The sequence below is a fragment of the Eretmochelys imbricata genome, chromosome 25 (genome assembly GCF_965152235.1).
Source record: "Eretmochelys imbricata isolate rEreImb1 chromosome 25, rEreImb1.hap1, whole genome shotgun sequence".
Classification (NCBI taxonomy): Eukaryota; Metazoa; Chordata; order Testudines; family Cheloniidae; genus Eretmochelys; species Eretmochelys imbricata.
Window position 1 is genome coordinate 10,762,004 of NC_135596.1, and position 25,568 is coordinate 10,787,571.

Here is a 25,568-nt window from a genome sequence, read left to right on the forward strand (position 1 = left end):
TCCTTTTTTTACATATAGTGAGAGTTCAGGAAACAGCAGGACACACCCATCCATCCAAAACCTTAGAAGCATGGAAATAAGGGGAAAGCATGGGCAGCATTTGAGCTGGCTAGCCACACAGCCCTGCCCCTTCAGACAGAGGCCCTGTGCCTACCACCCACCGTCTACCAGAGCTCTGAGGCCCCCATCCCGTAGCCAGAGGAATCCCAGCCGAACCATCCCAGGCCGCTGGCACCAGTACCAGGTCACCTGCGAACCCCAGTGCTGGCCCCAGCACCAGGTCACTGGCGGGCCCCAGCTGCTTGCTGGCTTCTGACTGGAGCTGAGCCCCCACTGGCTTCAGGGGAGAGAGAGGAGCATGAGGCGGTGCCAGGACCTGGCCTATTATATGTGCCTCCCATGGGGGAAAAAGGTTTATGCATTCCTTTCCACCTTCATATTTCTTACAACACTGTGGAGAACAAACTCCAGTGCTTCATTTCCATCTTCAACAGGTACCCAAAAGCAATACTTACCCCAGTGTCATCCCACTCACACTCTGATGCCCTACGTTGGGACCTGTTATGCTTTTTATCACCGATATCCACAGATCAGCACATCTGACTGTCACACATTCCACGCGCTGGGGCAGTTACTCGGCCTTAATACTGCTAAGGTTTTGTGTTAGAGGGCAAGCGATGAAGCTGGTCATGGAGTGTGCGTATCATTTTTGTGTATCTGTTGCCATTATAGCGAAAAAGTTACCAAACACACACTCCTGATGCCAAAGGGATGCTTTAGGACTGAGTGTATGAGAAGCAGCAATACGATCAAAGGAGAGCGTCCCAGAGCGCATTAGATTTCTTGTGACTACAATGGCGGCTGTGCTTGTGTGCAGTCAGCAAGGGAACAAACGCCTTCGGGTAGAGAGCATTGCGCACCATCTTCCAGATTAAATGAAACAGATGCCCTGCCTGCTGGTGGTTAAAGGAATCGGGGTATTTTTGTAAGAGCAGGAGTTATTCTTTACTTCGCCTAAAGAAGCTATAGTGCACTGTACCAATACATTGCACTCTCACGTATACACAACGCAAACAATTCCTTGTGCTTTCAGAGGAATGGTTACTTTGCAGTGGAGATTTAAGTAAATGACTTAACAGGGTTCAAAAAAGAACTAGATAAGTTCATGGAGGATAGGTCCATCAGAGGCAGGATGGGCAGGGATTGTGTCTGTTTGCCAGAAGCTGGGAATGGGTGACAGAGGATGGATCGCTTGATTGCCTGTTCTATTCATTCCCTCTGGGGCACCTGGCGTTGGCCACTGTCCGAAGACAGGATACTGGGCTAGCTGGACCTTTGGGCTGACCCAGTATAGCTGCTCTTATGTTCTTAAATTCACATTTTTTTATACTTTTCTTGTGATACAGAATGGCCAAAGACCATGAAAACAAAGAAGAGCGTTAGCTGTAAACTAATTTTATTATTATGAAAAATGGAATGTTTCATTAACAGAAACTTAAGTGGTGTTTGAACAAGAACACATTTATTACAAAAAAACAAACAAATGAGTTCACATAGTTTTCTATTACAATATGGCAGCAGATTTTTAATTACATAAATTCAAGGTGACCCTGGGTAATAGAATTCACCACTGTAGCCATCTTACATTCAGAGAAGGTTAAAAATTTCAGTAGCGGTGCGTGAAGCGGGGATCACTGGGTCTGTTTGCTCTGTCCTGGTTTGCAAATGCTCCTGGCACTCCACTAGCCTGCACTATCTGGCTCTGGGTTCCACTTTGCATGAAGCCTCCACGCCTAGGAACAAAGTCAAGCTTTTTAAAATGTGTGTTTTAATCTTCATTGCAAATTTGTAACATTGCTGTGATTTTGTAGTATTTACATTTTTTTAATGATTTTTATTCTTGAAATAAAATGCACCAGATAAAATCACGGAAACATTACTCAACTGATTCAATTACAACATGCAGAGGGAAAGGAAGTAAAGGAAAAGGACCAAAAATCTTTGATTAAGCTTCTTACCCAGATACTGCTCCTCGATTCATCACATGGGCTGGTGTGGACTGAGCAGGGATGACTCTATCAGCACCTACAATAAAGTGGAAAGCGTTTAAATAAAAATAAAGCATTTTTAAAAAGCAACACCTTATTCCCAGAATTTTGCTTGCTTGGTAATGCTTTTAAAGCTCAGTATGAGTTTTAACTACCACTACAAGTTCAACAGCAATAATGCCTACAAAAACCACAATCACACTGTTAAGCAGCAAGTATACCTTGCCATCTCTCATGATCCCGTCCCATCACTCCATCTGCACTGCCCTGCCATGAACGATCTTGATGCCCCTCTAACTTTCGACCATGATCTCCCCAGTCACGTCCATCTCTTAAAAAACAAAACAAAAAAAATGAAAGAAAATCTTCTAGGTGTGTGATGGTGAAGCCAAATACAATACCCCATACGTAAACTTATTATAATCATTTACCAAGCTATATCTATGCAAAGCCTACATTTACAGTGGATACAATCAAATTAGGAAGATTGTTCAACAAGTTTCTAACATAGAAAACAATTTTCTTAATTGATCTACAGACAATCAGTTAATATCACAACATACTGCAACACTCAATACTTAACATGGAGCTACTAATGGAGTAATATCACTTCAGGCAAGTGTAGGTGTATATTTAATATACAGAACAATAATGCAAAGTCTGGATGGTTTTTTTTTTTAAAAAAAAAAAACATCCGGGATTTCAGATTAGTCCCATCTCAGGTTTTCCACCAAGATTCTAGCCTGCTTTCTATTAATACATACAATCTCAAATCCAGACTACCAGCCCTAAATTAGCCCCCTTTCAGAGAATTTCTGGAGCGTGAGTGAAAGAACTGGATCTTATCCCGGGAAGAGGAAGCCCTTACAAGAGAACCATGATTCCACTGGCAGTGCAGCTTGCACAGCAGCTCTTTACTCACTAGAGAGCTCCATTCTCTTGATGCACAAGGGAGCTACATGTAAATTCACTGCACACCCAGGAGAGAACAGACCCTCAATGAAACTATCTGGAGAGAGGATTTACACTTGTAAAACTGATTCCCACTATGACCCTTCAGAGAGTTTATTTGACGTTTCGAAGAGCATGAGCACTGGTGAATGACTGTCCTCATTTACACATACTAACCGGGACTGTGGAGGTATCGTTCTCCCTTCGCTCATTCTTCTGTCAGACCCATAGCCAGCCCAACTGTCCCGTGAGTCCCGCGAGTGACGTTCTGGTCCTCCATGGCGCTCATCTGGATAATGCTGAAAGACGAAAGACACAGATGAATGCTGTAATTTAATTTTCAAATTGGTAAACGCTGGTCAACAGAATTTAACCAGTGCCACAACCTATCAAGTCACTAGGGCATTTTTGACAGCAAGATTCCATACAGCCCCTCTATGACCATCTACTTGTGTGAGCTCTTGGAGCAATATTTTCTCCTTTAAATAACTTTCAAAACTCTTCACTGGTTCCCTTACTACTCTAAGGCTCATTCTGTGTATTAATTAATATTTTGGTGGAATGCAATTTTACTCCAATCCCTTTAACCATTTGTCTTTGCTTCAGTTCTTTCTCCCAGGTTCAAATAACTTTACATGAACTATTCTCAGTTCAACTCTTCCACTTTGGTAAAGTGTCAACAGAATTCTTAGATTTCCAAAGTACCAATCCAGCCCCTACCTCAATGTTTTCAAAAAGGTAATATTTGTTGCACGGTTACATTTGCCCCTCTGTATTATGGCACCTTTGCATTTTCTATAGACCATTTTGCTATATTGAAGACAATGAGTTCTTTGCTGTTCATGGATAGAGTGCCAGAATAATTACCTTACACGTAACATTTACTGATAATGCATCTGACACCAATAACCAGAACACACTTTCTTTTCACCACCTAGCCCCAAAAAGAGAATCCATATGGTAACTTCAATCATTTAGATGTGTTTTTTCCTAATCTATGACAACTACTGTAGTTAGCAACTGATTTATGCATTGCATATTCAGTGTGGGAAACCAGTTGTTTATTAAACAGCTGTTGCGTTTCATGCCAGTGGCGGCTGCATTTAAGAGCCCTGTGCACCCAGGGATCCTTCCAAATGAAAGGCACGATCTAAATGCACATGTTTATGACGCAAGTGTTTCTACTTAACCCACCTGCCCATCTCGATCTGCCACTGCCCTTGAAACTTCTCTCCTGGGGTGAAAAAAAAGAGAGCAATTCAGTAACAATGGATAGATCTTCCAGTTAAATTATACTGGGGTTTTGAAGAAGTAATCTACATTGAATGCTGGTATTTGTTACACTGTAAAGTATGGAAATGGGAATACTTATTTTATTAGAAATATAGTTTTAGGATTAGAGAAACTGGTTTACCAAAAGCAAACACATACAGTGTACACATACACTAAAATTGTGTGTGCCAGTGCAACACAAGCGGCAATATCACTGAAATGTGACAAAGCACCGCAGGCAATAGCTCTGTGTCAGACCTGACAGGAAGGAAGGGTTGGGGCCAAGAAAGGGTACACAATAAACACCACAAACACAAAGAGCTGGAGAAATAACCGAAGTGGCACAGAAGTAACATACACAAGCTTGCAAACAGCAGATACACATATAGCCATAAGAACACACAAGTTCTAATCCCTACTTTTTTTGCACTATTTTACAAGCAAATAGTAAACCTGATACGACACTAGGTATTTTCTTTTCTTAATTTCAGCGAATACAGGAGGAAAAAAAAAACAAAAACACACATCACTAACCTATCCACAGAATGATCTTGGTATCGGCCACGATCCCTGTGATCAAAATCATGGAAGCGATCTTGGCGGGTAAAATCAGAATGGTATCTATCATCCATCGCCATGCGCTTTGCCTCTGGCCAGTAGGAGTCATCTCGCCTGTAAGAAAGTGCACGTTTAATACAATGTGAAGCAATAATTTTTCCATCTTGGTCTTTCTAAACCAAGTCTCACTTAACGCAACCTGTGGTAAGCTGAACATTCAATAGTTATTTTTTGATATGATAATTAAAATCCCTGACGTGCCAAACTGACTTCTCATTTCAATTTCAGAAAAGAAGTTAATTGCATCAATACTGCACACACCCTAATCTCGGCGTATGTTGAAATGAGAGTAGAAAGACTATTTAATCCTTCTGACATTTGTGTTTTATGATTCAAGTCCACAATTTCTACAACCCCTTGTGTAACTTCCCTGGAGAGAGTAGTTTCTGTAGGAGTCATAATTGAGTGCTGTCACGTAGTATTATGTACATCGCAGCACAGCTTCCAATTGGCTATTTTTTATTTCTGCAGTAAAACTGGTGACTGTAGGTGACCGAGTAAGGCAAAAAGGGTAGGTGACTGAGGGCAAAATTCACCCTGGTGTAACCCCCCAGGAGCACTTCACCAGAATTAAACCAGGGTTGAATTTGTCCCCAAATGACTACATTTCAGGTATATCATCAAAAAAATAGGTATGAATCAGCTTTCAGAACATGTTAAATTCAGGCAACTCACTCTGATATTCCTCTATCAGCCTGCAGCCCTCTCAGACAGACACTGCAAAGGTGAACTGATATCTAGCAGACAAGACACATTTGAGAGCACTATCATCATTTGTAAAGCTGTGTGCAGCTGGATTGTCAAATATCAATATTGTTCAGGATACCTGCTTAAGAATTAATTTGGAATTATCGTACACTATTGCATTGACTCATGCTCTAAAATCTTAAGAGTTCAAAAGTCACCAGCAATATAATTTAAACTCACTGGGCACTCAGCTAGCTATGTGAACTGAAATTTATTGTGAATATTTGCCTCAGAAACAGACAGACTCAAGGTAAAAAGCTGGCAAGGCACACGTGATTAAAATGCTTCTTGCCTTATATGTAAATCAAGATTTCAAGGACCACACAGAAATCATCAAATTAGCCCAATACCATGATTTTTTCTACAGGTGAGAGGTAGTAGCGGGGACTCAGCTGCTCGTGTGTGGTGGGGGCAGGGAGGGTATGGCAGCAAGAAGGGCCAGCACTGACAACGCACAACAATTAGGAGCTCCAGCTCAGCCTGCCACATTGCTCCCCCAGCGGGTCCGGGGGAGATACCACAGCACGGGCTGGCAAGGAGCTCAGAATGGGATCATCCACTTGGAGCATGGGTGGGAGGGGATCCTGCCCTGGCAGAGGGGAGTGGAATGGGGGATGGATCCTGGTCTCACCCTGATCCAGGGCTCCTCACACACTTTCAGCTCCTTGCCAGCTGGAGCTGCAGTATCTCCCCCAGGCCTGTGGGGGGCCACTATGGGATGGGGCTCCTGATTGCCATGCATTAACAACATTTCCCCTCTCTCCCCACCCGCCAGGACGCAGCAGCAGACAGCCTGGGCCAGAGGTGGGCATGAAGAAAGCCAGGCCCCAAACCCTATTAGGCCAGGCTGCATAGAGCCATCGGCTGAGACACACCTACCCCAACCACCACCCACCCTACTCCCCAGGATCCAAATGACCTATTACCTCTGAACCCAGGATTGGAATCAGCCTGTTAACCCCCTGGAGTAGCTGCAGCCTTAGCAGGGAAGTGGAAACAGGGATGCCTGCTTCTGCCTCCCTGCTGCTGGAAAAATGGCAGCACTTTAGGGGGGATTTGGCAACCATCTGTATCCACTGAAATTCAAATACTTACCCTTGAGACTACTATGAATTTATTTGTTAAAAAACACGATTTCTTTAGGTCCTTACCTAGAAAAGAGCATCTTTAATGCCAATGAGGAAGATACTCCCACCATTCTATGGGTCGAGGTAGATAAAAGGCTGCTTCAACGAGCAGGGAGAGAAAAGAGTTCCTTCTCCTCAAGAATCATAGATGTAACCTTAATTCGTGTAGCTGCACTTAACACCCCATGGTAATGGATTCCTCATTTGCTGTGGCTGTTTGACTGCATTGTTTTGTAATCTACTTTGGATGTGCATTTACTGCTTTTTGAGTTTATTAATACACATCTGTGTGTTTTGCTGATTATGCTTATTTAAAAACATCAAATTAACGAGAAAAAAAAACAAACAAACCGAGCTAGAAACAGGGGTGGAGCTCAGAAGTTTAGCATCTGTTCTAAGAAGAGTTCTTACTAATTGCATAAAAAACAATCTCAGATTACAGCCTTAAACTTCCTGCTATAAACACACTCTAAAATTTGGAATTTCACTGCAGTCACTTACCTTGCATCAGTGTCATAAGGTCTTCTAATTGCCGATCGCCGTTCTTGCTCATAGCGCAGTTGTTCTTGCTGACGACGCAGCTCTTCTCTTTCTCGCTGTATGCGATCTTGTTCCTTCCTCCTTTCTTGCTCGATGTGCATCCTCTCTCTCTCCAGCCTCTCCCTCTCCAAACGCTCTCTGTCAAGCCGCTGCCTTTGAAATTCAAGTCGGTCGCGCTCTCTCTGAAGCCTCTGTCTTTCATCCCGTTCATGAATGGCTTGAATACGCTGCTCTCGCTCTCGTCGTTCTCGTTCTCTGAAAAGGGGAAGTAGAGATTTGTTGGTTTTAAAGGGTACACTACACCTTCAAGTGACGTATTTTTTGAAGGCTTCCTAGATCTTCTCCCACAAAACCCAGCTGACTTTGTTATTTTCTACTAAACAAACATCACAGTCACTTGAAATAGTTTTTAAAAAAGCAACAATATACACACACGAGACGAGAGGCAAGAATTTAGTAGTGATAACACCCCTTCCTTAGGGAGCAGTTTTGAAAATGCTTTCCTCTAAGGTGAGGAGTCCTCTTTACATTCTTCTGGAAGAAAAGGTAGCAGGCATGCAACTCCCCGAAGGGAGAGAATAATTTTACTCTCTCTTCAGGGTGAAAGTTCAATACAAGCGAAGTTAAAACCAAGGTATTTTAGCAAAGCTAAATGCAAAATTTGAAAATACCTAAGTGTTACTGAATAACAAGAAAAGATTCTGCTTCTGTTCAAAAGATTTACTGCAGGTTCTATTAAAGCTCATGGAATAAACAGCACCAGAAAAATATAAACCCAGACCAATGGACAAAGATACAGGAGACTAAACTTTGAAGTTGAATACAACAATGCATGAGGTGACAGCTCCAACACTAAATTGTCATTTTCATAACAGACTGTCAACAGAACTGTATCACCACAGGATAATGATCTCTTGCTACTACATAAATGCAGAGATTTTCAAAGCAGGGTAAATGATCCTGTAACATGTTCTGTAACAATTCGTCCCTTGCATAGCACTAAGGATAAAAAGTCATATAAAAACATTCCAGTTTTGCCCCGTTAGCAAGGAAGGAATACATTTAATTTCTATTACACCAAATGATTCATGTTGGTGCATTAGGGACAGTTCACTGCATTCTAAATATTGAATACACAATATAGTACCCACTACGCCTAAGTACATTTGTTAAACTGTACACTAAACCACTATGAATCACAACCCCCTAAAAAGTCATCATTTCTGCAGACAATCTGCGATCAGAACAAGGAGCCCAATCTGAATGGTTTGAATTAATAGTTCAATCAGGTTGAATCATCATATTTTACTCCTGGGGGAAGCCTGTGCCACTGCGCATGTGCAGAAACATGCTCCCTGCAGATTCTCTTTGTTTCCCACAGAAAAATGGTTTCTGTGGGGAAGCAAAGAGAAGCTGCACCAGTGCGCACTCACCCTTCCCTGGCAGCGCAGGCGCATCTGTTCAGGCAGATCAACCCCCAGAAACCTCCCCTGGCCGCAGGAAGCTCTGCACAGGGTTGGGGGATGGGTGTCTGGATGCAGGAGGAGGTGAGGCTCGGTGGGGTGGGGGTTGGATATATTGGGGATAGGTGGACAGGGAGAACAGCTCTCCATGCAATGACCCCTTCCCCCACGTCCTGGCCCAAATGCTGCTCAGCCACAGGGGGAGGGATCACTGTATGGGGAGCTTAGTGGGGGTCCAGGTACTGTGGGGATCTGGATGCAAAGGAGTTCGGTGGGAGGTTCTGGGTGCAGGGGGAATGGGACTCTGCAGGGGAGTCCAGGTGAAGGTGGTTATAGGTCAGCATGGGGGCGGTCGGGGGGGCTCAGTGGAGGATCTGGGTGCTGGAGGAGTCGGGCTTGGTGGGGTGGGAGGTCAGGGTGCAGCTGGTTGGAACTCAGTGGGGTGGGAGTCTGGGCGTGGGGGCTCCCGATGCTCAGGGTAGCGATGACACTAAGCTCACCGGCGTCTCTCCGTTTCTCTGATTTCTCGTTCTCTCTGCCTCTGTCGCTCACGCTCTCGCTGTTCTTTGATTTTATCAAATGATAAAATATCTTGTTTCTCCTTGCTCTCTGACTTGCGATCCTGGCTCTTAGTATTCTGCATTTAATCAAAGTAATACATGAACCAGAATAAAAGTGTTTGGATTACATTTCCAGAGACCAGATAAGATAAATGCCCACAAACAGGACCACTATTATCCCCCCTTCCTTACCAGAGCGACAAATAATTGTAGGCACTTTGCAGGTGAACTAGAAGGAAGAGAGTTGTAGGCAGCACCAATAATTTGGCTACAATTTTTGGGGAGTGAGTCTGCTAGCTAGTTTTGTCTCTGGGGCAACACAAACCATACCATTTTAAAGGTGTAGTGACACCCACTGCTCCTGACTCTACACATCTGGGGCAGCGTGATGTCTTAATGGCCTTGTTCCATTAAATATGTGCAATTCTGCCTATAATAGCAGTGAAGAAAGCTGTAGCATAGGCAGGGCATAATCATTTACCAATATAGTGTCATATGACTTGCCAAATCCCCTTATTTAGAAGGGACCACCACAGTTTTAAAAATGCAAGTCAAATACTCTGCAGCGGTACAGGGAAAGTTGGTTTAAATCTATTTTCATAGATAAGTTTTCTACTGAAATTGTACTTACTCTCTCTTTTGATGTGGTAGAGGTTTTCACACTAATAACTGGTTCTCCTTTGGATTTATCCATTATTACTGTTCTTTCAATTCCTCGACTTCCTAAATGAACCAAAAAAACCAAAGATTGTGTAATGAATATAACAAACTATGGCAAGTGCAATCATTTATATCTTAGATTTTTTTTTTAATAAATATTACAACCACAGAACTCTGTTCTTTTTTTTTTTTTTTTTTTTTTGAAGTGAGAGGCTGGAGGTTAAATTTTTTTAACCTTAATATGAGATTTATATAAAAGAAAATGGAGTATTAGTAAAATTAGGGCTTCAGAATGCTTGCCTTCGTTAACTTTTGGAAACAAGAAAAATAATGGGAGATTACAGTAAGACTTCTGCTGTTATCTGAAGAGGACAAAAAAATTCAAAATAGTGAATTTAAGTCCACTTTTGCACCTTAAAATGCATTTTTTTCACACAATGTAGGACAGAAAACTAAGTTTCGCATTCAAAAGACAGACCATGAACTGCACCAGATTCTATACATATCAGCAAAACTTTAGACTAAATTTACTTCCTGCTTATAACCAGAGGCAAGAGTTTCACAGAGAATAAAAAAAGATACAAAAATGATACATTTTTATTCTTTCCACAAATTTTGCAGTTTTATAACTCTAAACCCATTATGCCCTAAATCAAACAGCTGCTGCTCTGTTGAGAGTCTGACAGAGAAACAGCATAATGCTGTATGAATTAGCTTCAACCATTCTTCTTAATGGAGTGTTAAACTTGCTGAAATACCATCTGTTGCTGAATATAATAAATATTCTAAATTGCAATAATTTAAGTAGAATAATAAAGACTTCTTTAAATTAGCTGTGTCTTCATAATTAAAATGTATTTTATACTACATGTGAGGTTTTTTTATAATATAAAAACACACTTTGTTCAGAATAGAAAAATCCTTTGGGGAGAGGAAAACAAACAACTAAAAGCATTTATCTACAATGTAATAAAATTGCAAATATTTTGAAGGACACCAAATTGCCACTAATATTTAGATTACAGGTATAAATTCCAAAGAGTCAACAGTTCTCAAACAGTTCCCTATTTGTACTCTTTTTTAAAACACAGGGTACTGAATATTATGAAAACTTCTCCAGCACAGAGGAAGAATTCTCCATGTTTTATCACTTTCCCCACAGATTTCACTGGATACGGCATGACAATCTAATCTATATATATGTCTGGAAAGTCTATCTTTTGTCACTTAGTTGTCCATACAAACCATGTCTGTAATACAGTTCTCTATTTAGAAAGCAGTTTACATTACCTGATTTGCTAGTCCTAGAGCGATTGGAGGATGTAGTTTTCTGTTCATCTTTCTCTTTTCCTTCTTTTTCATCTCTCTCTGTTTTCTTAGTATCGTCTTTTTTATCTGTCTTCTCGTCCTTTTTAATACTGACAGACCTATAAATAAACTGAGCTTTAATAGTACAGTACATAGGAACACAGTTATCTACACAATTCCACTTCCTCTGGATTTCTACATGAGCCACAAAAGACATCCAAAAACTGAAATTTAGTAAGCTCTTCCAATTTGCCAAATCCTGAATGCAACATACACTTGCACACATTTTCCTTAATTTAGCTGACTGAATATGAAAGCTAGAAAGATCCAAACAAATTAGAAAGAACAGTAGGTGATCCTTTTGAATATTAAGTTTTCCAAATTGTTGTTAATTCCATCCATAATGAATCTTCACATATAGCTCACTCTGCCATTTAAAAACAGACATCCATACAGAGTGAACTAGAGTAGGATAAAGGCTTTTGCAAATATGTTCTGTCGTAAAAAACTGCTCAAGTAATACTCAAATCAGTAATCAGGACTTTGGCAAGTAAATTAAATAGAGTGTAACATCTAAGGGCATGTCTTCACTAGCAACATTGGTGGTAAAAAAATAAATAAATAAAAATAAAAACCACCTCCATGAGGGGAATAGCTCCCAGCGCTGGTGCACTGTCTACACTGGCACTTTACAGTGCTGAAACTTGCAGCGCTCAGGGTTTTTTTTTCCCCCACACTCCTGAGCGAGAAAGCTGCAGCGCTGTAAACTGCCAGTGTAGACAAACCCTAAGAATACTGTGAAATAGAATGCCGCTCAAATAAGCAGTACAGGCTATCATGCCCCAGGGAAAATAAATATTAGCAGACATCTCATGACCCATTCTAGCAGCCCTTTTAGAAATCAGGATTAGTCTTTCAAGGAAGCTACTTAAGTAACAGGAAGATTTGAAAATTTAGGATGCTGACTCTGTTCCATTAACATTACAGGAAGACCCTTTAATACCTCATTTATGAGGACAATGTATATGAAACAATTATGATGACCACAGTGTCTACGCTGGTTTACATAAAAATGAACGGGATCAGGAGATACCAATATAGGGCCCAAAGCAATATGACCAGGTCCCAAGCTACAAATAACTGGACTAAGCTAATATGGAAGGAAAAGCCACACTATGCAGTGCTTTACTGCATTGAGGATTCTTGATCACCTTATTTGTCTCACACATTCAGTGTACTAGCATCCCAGAAGACACTACTTATCTCTTTCTAGTATCCTTGAAAGGCATGAATAATTCCGAAAGGAAACAATCGTGATATTGAACATATCAGCTCCAGATGTTAGTTACTGCAAGTAGTACTGAACTGTCACATTCCAGAAGTACAGGATTTATCAAGGCTAGTCAGGCCTAAGAAAGGGAACGATCACTACATGGATCAGGAGTCTGACATGACGCCCCCTGAAGGCCTAAGGTGCTGAAGTAAAGTTTGCACCACTTTAAAATAGAAAGCAGATCTAGGATTTGGAAACAGAAGTATAAATTGCAATCTAAGTAAGGCCAAGTGTATGCTAGAAACTTCTGCTAATACAGTGTCAATTAGTGGTGTGATTTTTATGATATTTTTATACTGGCAAAAGCCCTAGTGCAGACATAGTTGTACCAGCAAGAGAGCCTTTGCAAGTATAGCTTCTTTCATTTGAGGAACTGGTATAAGCTATACTGGCAAAAGCATATTTCTGACAAAAGCTGCATCTACACTAGGAGGATATGACACTAGTTACACCAGCAAACCTTTTCCAATGTAGATTAGACATGAGAGACCTTTTCTGACTCTAAAGAGGTATCAGCCTTGGATCTTACAAGACTAACTTGATGCACACAAATTAGAAGTTAACTGTATCTATCGCTAAGAGCGAATTATATAACTAAGTCAGAAATGTGTGCACCAGGGCAACAAGACAGCTTTGAGGCGTAAAAGCAAATGGAGAGTACTGAACTGAATCAGGTACACAAGTTTGCATAAAGGGGAATCCATGAACTTTCAAAGAAAGAAAGAAACTACAGGTTATATAACCTCTTGATATTTCCATTTCATGGACTCTCAAGGTCACAAATACAAGATCCATGAAGCAAGATGTGCAGTGCAATAAAAATGCTTATTCTTCCTTGATATCAATCAATCCTTCAGGTACAGCATGAACCAACAAAACATGTTTGGGTACTTTATAAACAGTTATATCAATAAAACTAAACTCTGTTCAACTATTACTTGTCTTTCACAGTTACATTTCACAGTTTTGTTTTGTTTTTTAAACCAACTTTACTTTTCAGACTTGGAATCTGTAGAATGGTGCCTGTCTCTCTCCTTCCTTGCTTCACTTTCTTTTTTGTCTGAAGGTTTTTTCCCGGCTGGTTCATTTTTTGCCTGGAATAGTATTTGCCAAAAATATAATCAATTACAAGTCTGAGATCATTAATGCATGCATTCTTATATTCCCATTATGGTATCCATCTTGGAAAATTACCACTTACTTTTTCTACAGAGATCATTTTCCCATGTAACTCTGTTCTGTGGAGGTGACCAATACATTTGGTGGCTTCCTCAGATGTTGACATTGTAACAAAACCGTAACAGCGAGCCCCAGGACTGCGAGCATTAGTCACCACTTTTGCACCAACCACCTTTAAGAAATGTTATTTTTTTATTATTGTTTTTGCAACATCTTCAACCACAGTCTCAGACTAAGACTCAGACTTTAAGGTCAGAAGGGACCATCATGGTCATCTAGTCTGACCTCCTGCACATTGCAGGCCACAGAACCTCACCCACCCACTCCAGTGATAGACCCCAAACCTCTGGCTGAGTCACTGAAGTCCTCAAAATCATGATTTAAAGATTTCAAGTTACAGAGAATCCACCATTTACTACTTCTTTGATACAATGTACTTGGTATACAGAATAAAATGCCAGCTATGCCACGTGTACCAGGAACGTTGGTTTTGCACCATTCCATTGGAACACCATTTTCATTATTATTTGTATTATCGTAACGTCTAGAAGCCACACGCATAGGCCAGGACCCCAAATGTGCCAGGTGCTGTACAAACAGAACAAAAAGACAGCCCCTGCCCCGAAGAGCTTACAGCACTTCAAAGAAACCACCTGACTTCCGTTGTCCAGATTTTGATACTGGCATCAAGATTACATTTTGGAACCGAGGTGTACCCAATCTGGCCATGAGTATTCTAAAAATGTTGTGCTGAGAAGCACCTATCGAAGTGAAGTATAAATACTAACAGTATTTCCCTACATGCCAATGGCAGGGCCAACATTTCTGAAAAGACCAGAGTTTAAAATTCTAGAGCAGATTCTAGTACTGCTGAAATAAGCAATCTCTCGCTGGAGCTTCCATCCTGACAGTATCAAAATTAATACCAAAAACTTAGACAGTGCTACTACAGTAGTATGCACAAAACCACTAATTCAGTTTACGTAGCGTGACGTGATAACTGCAAAATTACATCCTCTCCGCGGCACTGAGCAACACCAGCGCACTGCCTTATTAACAGCACCATCAGCATGACATGGTTAATATACTTCACTTAAATGATATATAAAAATGAGAGGAATAAATCTCCAAATGAGCAGAACCAATTTCTTCATTTAATCCCGTAACACAATGCAGCATTTACATATTTCTCAAAATACATTTGCAGTAGGACGATTTTCGCTGGAACATTTATAAGCATGTTCAACAACACAAAGATGACCTTTTCTGAAGAGATAAATGACACAAGGAATTACTGAGTCAGAAAAACCTCCCTGACTTCACGTTGGGTCTAAACTGAAGTTAGGTCAACCAACTATGTCACTCAGGGGTGTAAAAAATTCATACCTCTGAGTGATATGCTTAAGGAAATCTAAGTCCCAGCGTAGATCCATGGAAGAATTCTTCCATTGAGCTAGCTACTGCATCTCAGGAAAGTGGATTAACTACAGCAACTGGAGAATCCCTCCTGTTGGTGTAGTAAGTGTCTACACTGGAGCACTACAACAGTGCAGCTGCAGTGTTTAAGTGTAGACATAGCCTCAGACCGCTTCTCACGTAGCAGTGGATCCAAGAAGTCCACCAGCTGACCTTTCAGAGCATCCCAGTTAATTTTTTTTTTTATAAATGGGAAAAGCCATTTGAGGAGTGGAGGCAGAAGTGGCTACCAGCTGTTCCAGATTCCACTTCCTTGCTGACACTAAAAAGCTCCAGGAGGAACCATACTGTCACTGACCTGGTTTCTCATAGTAGCAACTACGGAAGGGTCACCCCTAAGCCAGTACTGTGTGATAGAGAGCATTAGATTCCAGTGGGATAACCAGGCGGCGAAGAAGTGACTATGATGGGAAAGGTGCCAGATCCTGGCTCTGCCACTCCTGTATTCGAACAGGCATGCCATCTCTCATGGACACCCTTTGCAGAGGGGTCAATCTGGGCAACCATTGCATTACTTTACCGGATATTTCTGAGAACTTTTTGATAGAGGACTGTACTCTCAGGGAAGATTTTCAAAGGCATAAAAGGCAGCCAAGAGCCCAGCTCCCTTTGCCTCTGACTCTGGAAATCTGACCCTCAATAATTGAGGATTCTATGTTCTATTAGCTTAGCCTGTTCAGTCATACAGCCAGTTCACTCCCATTTTCCTCTTAAGGTTTTACACAAGTAGGCAGAAGACAAAATTTACTTCAACATGATGCTCATTATTACGTAAACAATAGCAAGATTTTAAGTCACCACTTAATTTTAATAAGTTGTTTAAGTAAAAAAATTGCATTTAATTTAAAAGCACTATATAAAAAACACATACCTTTCCATATTTGCTGAAAAGGTTCTTCAAGTCTGTTGCTCTGGTAGAGGAGGAAAGTCCACTAACCCACAAATTTCTACCAGAACTGCTACTTGTACGACCTAATTAAAAAATAAATCACTACTGTATCAGAAAAATGTCGCAGTGAAAAGCAACTGTCCTAGAAACTCCATTTCCTTCAGACCATTTTGAGCTTAAAAATGTTGAGCACTTTTAAATACATGAAGTTTAACTTTTGCAGTTTCAAAACACACTATTTTTTGACATAACTATTAGTATGACATGGTAATGTCAAGGCCCCTAGCCTTTGTTTGCCAGAAGCTGAAAATGGGTGACAGAGGATGGATCACTTGATTGCCTGTTCTGTTCATTCCCTCTGGGGCACCTGGCATTGACCACTGTCGGAAGACAAGAGACTGGTCTAGACGGACCTTTGGTCTGATCCAGTATGACTGTTCTTATGACATGCAGAATAATGAAAGTGTAAGAAACTTTCATCTACTGAAAGCCTGATTCTACCGGACAATGGAAAATACTACTGGAGACTTGAATGCTTTTGAAGAGTGCCACAAAAGTTATAAATCTAATCATGAAGTATTAGATAAAATTTCTGCAAACCTTGCCTTTGTTTTAACCAGTAAGCAAGAAGTTTTTATATAGAATGACATTAAATCAAAATGGATAGTACCACGAAACATACCACCTTATGCTAGTAACTTTAAATGGAATCAGTGTTCACCACGCACTAAAAGCTCACCTCAGTGACTACAGAGCGTAAGGACTCATTGCAATGACAATCTTGATTAGAAATTATCAGAACCTACATTAGAAGTAGGAAGCAACTTTTTACAGCCAAGATTATATTTTTGAAGATGTATCCCAGTCCTATCAACACACCTGCACTTAACTTTACTACTGAGAGTAGTCCCATTGACTTCAATAGGACTGCACTGTAGTGAAATTAAGCATATGGTTAAGTGTTTGCAGAATCAAGCGAAAAAATGCAATTGGAATGTGTCCTCAATTACTCCCTTGGATCTTTGATGGATGTGGAAGAATAAGATTTAGTATTTTAACATTTTTCCAAATCAGTCTCAATTTTACAACGTACCTTTCTCATCTTTTGAGACCGTCTTTGTCTCTGCATCCTCAACAAAGCTAAAGACAAAAAACGGTGTTATTCAACCAGGAAAAAGTAAAAATAACTCTTAATTATGTGTGCTAGAATTCAATACCTACCAGAAAATTAGTTGTGAAATAAAAGACACCTTTGCAAACTTTTTCAAATCTGATATGTGGGAAGTCAGATGTTTAAACAGACAATTAATTCTGTTTGCCAGAAGATAAAAATTAGGAAGAATTTAAGAAAACAACCTTTGAAGGTTGAGGAAAGGAAGGAAATCAAACCATCAGTTAAAAATTGCACAAGAAGAAATAAAAGATTCTTTAGGAATAGACTACAATTTCATCAGTCTTGCTGGCCAATTGAAGGAAACAGCTTATTTGCATCACTTAATGACCAATGAAAAAGATAGCATCTGGTCTAAAACTGAGAAAAAACAAACCTCTTTTTCTGATCACCGCCCTCATTGGTAGAGGACTCTTTAGTAGCAGATGATTCTTCAGAAATAGCTTTGTCTTCTGTTTTCTTGGCATCTTCTTTACTATCTTTGGTTTCAAGACCTGCATCTTTATCCGCTGTTTCCCCACTAGAGGCTTCCAGGCCTTCTGATGGTTTGCTACTCTGCTCACTTATTACTAAAGATTCAGAGTCCATTTTCTCTTCATCTATTGTCTGTTCACTTGTCTCCCCTTTTGCTACAACTAAATGCTTTGCTTCCTTCCTTGAAAGATCTTGTGCTGACTTGCTGTCCAAATCTAAAGCATCTTCCTCCGACTGACTGGCAGCAAGAGCGTCCTCTTCCTCTGCTAGCTTTTTGCCTGCCACGGCGTTACTTGCTTCTTGTGCATATGGCTGCTCCACTTCGGAAATTTCTTCTTTAAGTGGTTCAGATTTACAAGTTTCCCCCAAAATCTCGAGTATTTTCTCATTTTCTACGGATTTAACAGGAATAGAATGGCACAAGATTTAATCACCAGGGAAATAAAGCAATCACAAATGTGGAACTGGCATGGCTGCCACACTAACACCAAGAGAAGTTCTAAGCTACACAGAGATTGGAAAACCCTAGTGTACACAATATTAAAGTTCTAAACTGTCTGCAGTCTAACAAACTATTATATTAAAGCCTGGAAGCTACATGGAAGAAAAATGCCCAATAAACTTAAACACAAAACCTTCTGTCTCATCCTTGACAGTCTTCTTCAAGTTGAATTCTAGTTCTTCCTAAGTTAGCTTCCAAAGTCCAAGATGCTTAACTGACTGCATCAATTCTTTGACAGTTCAATTCCCAAATTCCTGTGAAATTCTTTTAGCAGAACAGTCCAATATGAAAACCGGAACATCTTCTGATGGTGCATGAGTATGTTTGCAGTCCAGAAAAGTGAACAGTATCTGTATGAAATTTCCATGAAGAAACTCTGTCTTCCTTCTTCTGAAATCCAGGCACTTTTTAATTTTAGTTCCCTACTATAGTATTATACTACGTGTACTTCTCCACTCAAAATTACAGAGTTAATGTACTGTGTGATATCACAAGATCTGTTTTACGTGCAGAACCTTTTTAAGGCTTAGGTTAATTACCATGCTTACTTAAAGAGGTTTTAAAGCAACCATTTCATCATACTGAATGTATTTCTCAAACAGAGATGACACTGTCACAGATCTGGTGATATGACTGGGTTTCCAATCTCTATGATCCTTGAATGATCTGGGCTGTGCACCATTAGAATAATGCACACTATAGTAATGCAGTTAAATAAAACAAATAAGTGTACAAGAGGAATCGGTGCAAGAGCAAAACCATTTCAAAGCCTAGCTTTTTATTTTCTTTCCCCCCAAAACAGTACCTGGCTCCAAAGGTAGTTCTTCAATTTCCTGTAGGGAAAAAAATATATATATATATATATTACAAAACACTATCCTATGTAAAGATGCTGAGCTTGTCTAAAATTATTTACAAAAGAGAATACGGGGAAAAATTACTGTAAGTTTTATTAACTCTTATAAACCTTGAAAAGGTTAGATTTTAAAACAACTTCCTTACAACAATCATTTTTCGAATAAGATTTTTAAGGTAAATACCTTATAATTTCTACTGATGAAATATAAATATAAAAAAATCTAAGACTCACCACAGTGAAGACACCACGGTAAGTTGATCTAAGTACGTCGACTTCAGCTACGTTATTCACATAGCTGAAGTTGCGTAACTTAGATCCATCTCCCCCCACCCCCCCCCGGTGTAGACCAGGGCTAAGTGTTTTTGTGGGTATTCAAAGCATATTACAGTACTAAGGTCATGTCCATCATATAAAGGATGGAAAAAAATCACAACAGTGCTATTAAGTCAGCTGAAGTATATACTGTACTGTTCACTCCAGTGCCTTTAAAATACAGGCAAACAAATCAGCAGACAACAGTTTTATAAATACATGTGCCTAAGTGAGAGAGACCATTTTCCCAACACTATGTAACTACTACAAATTTGATTTGCCGAAGTACAAGTCACCTACAACTCCTGTTGAAGTCAACGGGAACTGTGGATCCTCCAGACGTCTGAAAACCAGGCCCTATGTTTCAGCTAATTTATATCACACCCAATCATGGTAACAATGAACATTATAAACATGAGTGTATACAGAAGTTTAATGGTATATGAAATATAGCCAAGTATATGACAGTTATATTTTGACAGTAAATTATTTTGGAACAAAGCATAAAAAAAGGCCCAATTCTTCCAATCACCAGACAAATTCAACATAGGGAAAGGTATATAATTTTGTTACTATGCATAATATAACTTAGAATTTGTTTTTGTGATTCACTGTTTTCTGAAGATAAGAATTAGGTATTTGTATTTTCCCCCCAGAAACTAAGGGTTTTTTTAGCTCTTTATACAGCATGTGTCATAACTGACATTAAATTTAAGATTAAAAAAGAATTTACCTTCACTACAGTTAAATCAGAAGAAGAAACATCTAAACTGTTTCCAATGTCCTCACTTTCTGCCTAAAAGAATAAATAGGAAAAATATGTCACTGTATACAGAAGATTCATCACATCTTTACTGATAATGAAACCTGAATGAAAAATTGTGAGGTTGGCAAAATATTTTATCTGATTTTTTTCAGATAACTGCTATTAAGCAATTATTTGCTAGCATTCAACAGAGCAACAAAGAAAGTGAAAAATGGTTACGGATGACTGCATTTAAAAAAAAAAAACAGACAGACAGACAGGCAATGAGCTCTCTCTTTGTCTCCAGACTCTGCTTGCCTACTTTAAAAGTCTGAGCTTTTTTAAAAAATAAAAACTTTCAATCTTAACAGAAAATCCTATATGGAATTTTTATTTGCCTTTCAACCACAGCTACAAAACAAAGCAGAAAATCAACTTCTAAACAACAAGTTGATTTAAATAGTGCTTAGAAAATCTCAGACTTCATTAGTTTTACCTTAATAATATAATCAAATCTGAATTATTTAACTACTTCCTTAGTTATTCCTGCTGTTTCTAAAGTGAACCAAAAGCAGCAATCTGGATCCCCATAACCCAGGTTGGAGACAATGCATGTCAGAGGTAACATCTGTACTCCCTATCTGAGGCTGGGCAATAATAATTATCTTTCGTTGCCCCACTGAACGTTTCAAGTGAGTTTTAACTTGTAGATTCATGAGAAAGATTATCATCAACCATTAATGGACAAAGCTGAAGTGGCAGTCTATTACCAGACGATAAGCACAGAAAGCCAGCATGAAAACATTCTAAAAGTCAGAATGGAAGCCCCAAAGCTAACAAGAAATTTGAAATACACTGAATTATTCCAGAAGCAACATACTGTACAATTATGAAGTGCCTCAACTAAAGCATTTGGATCCCTCACTGCCCTCCAGAACAAAGGAAAACAAGAGAAAATGGGAATGTAAACTGAAGGCAAAATAGAGAATTCAAAGATTTAATAAAAATGATGCTTTCTAGACTACTACTACCGTGGGTAACAATATGATGCATGCAAACAAAACCTAAATATGTTTTAAAATCAAAAATGCTATTTCCACAAACAGAAAAAAAATCAATGGCCATAAAAATTTAGATCCCCAAATTATTTCTGCTATTGTTTAGATAATGGTGCACTAATTAATTTGAAAAAAAAAATTCTGATTCCACACATGTAAGAGATCCATACCATCACTACTGGTATTTCTCTTGATTCTTCTTTAATTTCTGAAAACTGTGGAGATGCCTCCAAGTTACCTACAGCATATTCTGTAGGCTGATCTGGAAGTTCTTTCATTTCTGCATCAGCATTTTCTTTACTATCAGACAGTGAGTCAAGAATATTATCAGCACTGTAATCCTCTCCGCAATCTACAGCACTGCCATTATCTATTTCAGCTTCATCTAACACACTAATATCCATCATGTCAATATCCTGCAAGTTATCCAAACTTGCTTCAATATCCTCCTGTAAAAAGAAAAAAAGTATATATAATAGTCATTGTGACTTGAATGCAGCACTATTATTCTCACCTCAAATGTGGTTCACGTACCTGCCCATCTCCAGAATCCTCCTCCAGTCCATTATCTTCAACTCCCTCTTCTTCTAGTCTACGCCCTAGTAACATTATGATTATTAGAATGATGAATTCATACATTGCTAATTTTCAGATGTTTCTTCCTAGAATAGGTATTAAATCCACTTTCTTACAGAAAAGTAACATACTTTGCCTTATTTTCAACAGTCCTGTAACTCTGAACATCACATTTCTTTCTGTAAGTTACAATAAAAGTTCTGAATGTTCAATAGCACGTAAGTCGTAAAAGACTAAGCTAAAGGTATCTTTAGGCCGACTATGCATGACTATAGTTCTTAAGTATCTCAAAGACCATTAATTTTCTCTTTTCAAAAGCTTATTATAATGATCTGTCTAAAAGTCTTACTACACCAGGAATTCATTCAGCAGCTTGATCCATAAGTAACATCCATAAGTAACGCTCATTACCGAAACAACACACTTCAGTTCTAGCACAGATCAACAGGGAACACATGAAAACAGACAATTTCTCACACATTTACAAGTGTATTTTCCTCAAAGAATACAAGCACAGTAGAACAAGAAATGGAGAGAGGTTTTAGAAACAGCCCTTCTACAATGAGAAACACAGCTTGAACATTTTCATTCTATTAACATACTGACATGTTGCAATCATGTTTTGGGTATTTTCTGGGAAGGGAAAAATTATCCAAAATAATTTACAAGTGAATTTAATCCACCCAATGTTAAGAGTGACTATTAACATTGGTCTGAGCCAGGCATAGTATTGTTAGGTGAGCATTTGTGCATCACCAACAACTCCACATCTAACACACTTCAAAGCTTTTAACTATTTTATATTAGGCATTTAAATGGAAGTTAGAAGTTTTTTAAAATCCCTGTTGTATACAATTCTAGTATTAGAACAGATTCTTTCTTTAGTTTGTTAGTTATGCAGCAGTAACACACCACCACCCCCCATTTCAGAAATAGAGAAATTTCTTTCATACACAGCATAAAATGACTCCAGACCATTAGAAATCTAATGACTTGTTTTTGTTCAAGTGAAACCTGGTATTCTGTAATTATAAATACTATCTGAAGGAAGCTTTCCAGGTAAATAGGAAATTAAAGGTAACCCTAACAGCCCTTTAACTACAGCAATGCAAACGCATCACTGTTATAAACTCTAGAGGTTTTAAAACTATAAGGAACTCTCAACCTGGGATATGAAACTTTAACTTGAAGTACTAAATTCATGTCTTCACATGTAGCACACCTATTAAATGACTTTCCCTTCTGCCTTGCAGCCCAATATATACTGAATTAAGTTTCATCTGGAATCAATTTATTTATATTTAAAAGGGTGTTTGAGTCTTCAATGTGCTATTTGTTGAAAAAGCTTTAGAAACTCCCTTTGTGATTTCACCTTCCATCACACAAACAGCTATTCTATATTTGTCATGTAGCTAGTTGCCATCTCCATATATCAATAGGAATGTGAAAAATACTTGAAAAGCATATATTAACTTCCTGTTGCAGACTAACTTAGGGGAGCTCATCTATATTGATTAAATTTATCACAGCAAATGGGTAACACATTTTAATTTTAACATTTTTTGGTTACAAGCTGAAATAAATTAACACCCTAACCTTTCACCTCTGGAGGCTGGGTCTCAAATTCCGAGTTTGGTCATGAGTGTAAATTAATTTGGGTGTTTCACCCTGTTTCTCATTTGTCCACAACCTGACAGGGCTAGCAACCACACCTCAAAATGGCTCAAACTAGCCTCCTGCAAAGACACATCATGATAAATTTTCACTACGTTGGCAGTAGAAGTCAATCCTTTCTAAGCTGGTCTTTCAGGAAATTCTGATTAGCAATCCAACACACTTTGTTTGGGAGTATTCCCAGTTATGCACGGCCCTGTGATTAATATTTAACAAAATGTGCAATTCACTAATGAGGGACTTGGTATCATACTGAAACTCACATAAGTAGGGAAAAAGAAAAAGAGTACTTGTGGCACCTTAGAGACTAACAAAGAGTGTCAGTAACACAAGAGGTTGATGGTAAGATTGAGCTGCACTGGCCTAAACTGTACATTTTATATTACAGTGCTCCTGTTTGTGCTATATCTGACTCAACCAAATACTATTAATCACAAATTCTGAAGCTCTATAAATTCACTCTGCCAAAATTAAGACACTTTTCAGAGTGAAAGCAGGGAAAGAAAAGAAAAAAGATGGAAGCTAGATTCTACTTTGTAGGTGCAAGATCCAAAAAAAAATCCTCTCTCAACTCCCTTGTACCTTTGCTGCTTCTCTTTGGTGTTTTCTTGATGATTATCTCTGACACCATTGGAATTTCATCAGGATTTCCCCCTTCATCCTCAATAGCCTATTGGAAAAAGATATAAAGCCACTCTTTATTTACAGAGCACTCTTGGTCTTGGGCACTAAACACACCATAGAGAAAAATGCTGTCAATAGAACCTTCTAAGCATTACAAGTAGGACCAAATGAAAGTGAAATATCAAAAATTCCCAGGGCACTGGTGGAAGAGCAACGTGTGGGGTGTTTTCTATAATGCACCCCATCCCCTTTCCATTGCGCCCCCCCACCGGTGATCAGATGAATTATAGTGTCTCCGTTTCAAGGAAGTGGAGAATGGCAGCCATGGACAGCTATGGTCAGTGGTAGCATGACCACACAGCAAGCGTGAAAAACAGGGGCAGAGGACGTGCGGGTAACAGAGCCCTATATAAGAAAAAGCCCCAAATATCAGGACATCTGGTCACCCTTGTCAGTGGCGCCACAACATTCCCATACGGCACAGCCACCTCGGCGCACTGCACTCACATCCTCTGACTGGAACACGGGACCCGCGGCCCAAGCCTGCAGGTGCCATGTGCACGAAAGTGTGTGTGTGTGGGGGGGGGGGGGTGTTCCTGCGCATGGTTACTAGAGGGGCCGGTGCGGGGCTCCCCCACTGTCCAGGGACGGGGCTCGAGACCACACCGGCCTGGGCGGAGGAGGGGGGAGCACGTGACCTGCACCGAACGGGGCACGGCGCTGCAGGAACTGCACCGCGCCGGGCCCGGCGGAGTCACGTGACGCCCCTCGCTTCCCCACTTGGCGCCATTTTCTCAGCAGCGTCCCCCCGCCCCCCCAAGCCCGGGAAAGCCTCAGCGCCCCTCCTCCCGCGGTCCCCCCCGCCTCACCTTCCGGAGCCGCTCCATCAGGACGCTCTTGTTGCCGCCGCTGTCCAGGTTGCGGCGCTTGAGCTCGGCCCTCAGGTCGATGACCCGCAGCTCGCTCAGCCGCCGGGTCTCGGGCTCCGAGCCGGGGGGAGCCGCCCCGCCCAAGGGCGCGGACTCCCCCAGCCCGGCCGCTGACTGATTCTCCGCCATGACACCGCTGCTCCGGTTCTCACGTGCGCGGGACTCGGCAGGGCAAAGCAGCAAAAGCCAGCGATCCTAGCACAAAATGGTGGCAACGAAGCCGAGAAAGAGAGACACGCACAGGGGCTGCGGCGCAGGCGCACTGAGGCGAGACTATAGGGCACGAGGGCTGCGCGCAAGCGCCGTAGCCTTGATGCGTGAAACGAGTCTGAACCTGGCGCATGCGCCCGAGCCGCTTCAGGGCCGCAGTCACCCGCATGCGCAGTCAGCAGGCACGGTGACGGCCTGTCTGTGCTACAACGGAGAGCAGCCCTTCTTTCTGGAAGCTCGTGCGCCTGCGCATACCCCTTCCC

General features: G+C 40.4%; 2 protein-coding genes across 5 annotated transcripts in view; one reads left to right on the forward strand and one right to left on the reverse strand.

Annotated features, from left to right (window-relative positions):
- Positions 1-1,439: 1,439 nt before the first annotated feature.
- On the reverse strand, positions 1,440-25,380 carry LOC144280221 (scaffold attachment factor B2-like). Of its 4 annotated transcripts, none has more exons than XM_077842080.1 (21): positions 25,036-25,370; positions 24,125-24,212; positions 21,827-21,891; positions 21,535-21,741; positions 20,223-20,285; positions 19,124-19,151; positions 17,719-18,208; positions 17,265-17,311; positions 16,154-16,254; positions 13,829-13,978; positions 13,621-13,721; positions 11,277-11,413; positions 9,958-10,049; positions 9,267-9,403; positions 7,265-7,558; positions 4,806-4,943; positions 4,194-4,233; positions 3,177-3,298; positions 2,270-2,379; positions 2,019-2,085; positions 1,440-1,793 (listed from the first exon to the last, which is right to left on the reverse strand). In XM_077842080.1, the coding sequence occupies exons 1-21, from the start codon at positions 25,222-25,224 to the stop codon at positions 1,667-1,669; spliced, it is 2,793 nt and encodes a 930-aa protein (XP_077698206.1). In that variant the 5' UTR covers positions 25,225-25,370; the 3' UTR covers positions 1,440-1,666. The 4 variants fall into 4 exon arrangements, 3 of the variants coding, with proteins under 3 accessions (XP_077698206.1, XP_077698205.1, XP_077698207.1); XM_077842079.1 differs by having other exon boundaries at positions 21,463-21,741; XM_077842081.1 differs by lacking the exon at positions 21,535-21,741 and having other exon boundaries at positions 25,036-25,368.
- LOC144280220 (scaffold attachment factor B1-like) overlaps positions 25,301-25,568 on the forward strand; it is a 31,504-nt gene continuing 31,236 nt past the window's right edge. Inside the window, 1 exon segment of the mRNA XM_077842078.1 lies at positions 25,301-25,567. Within this exon segment, the coding sequence (XP_077698204.1) occupies positions 25,301-25,567 (267 nt within the window).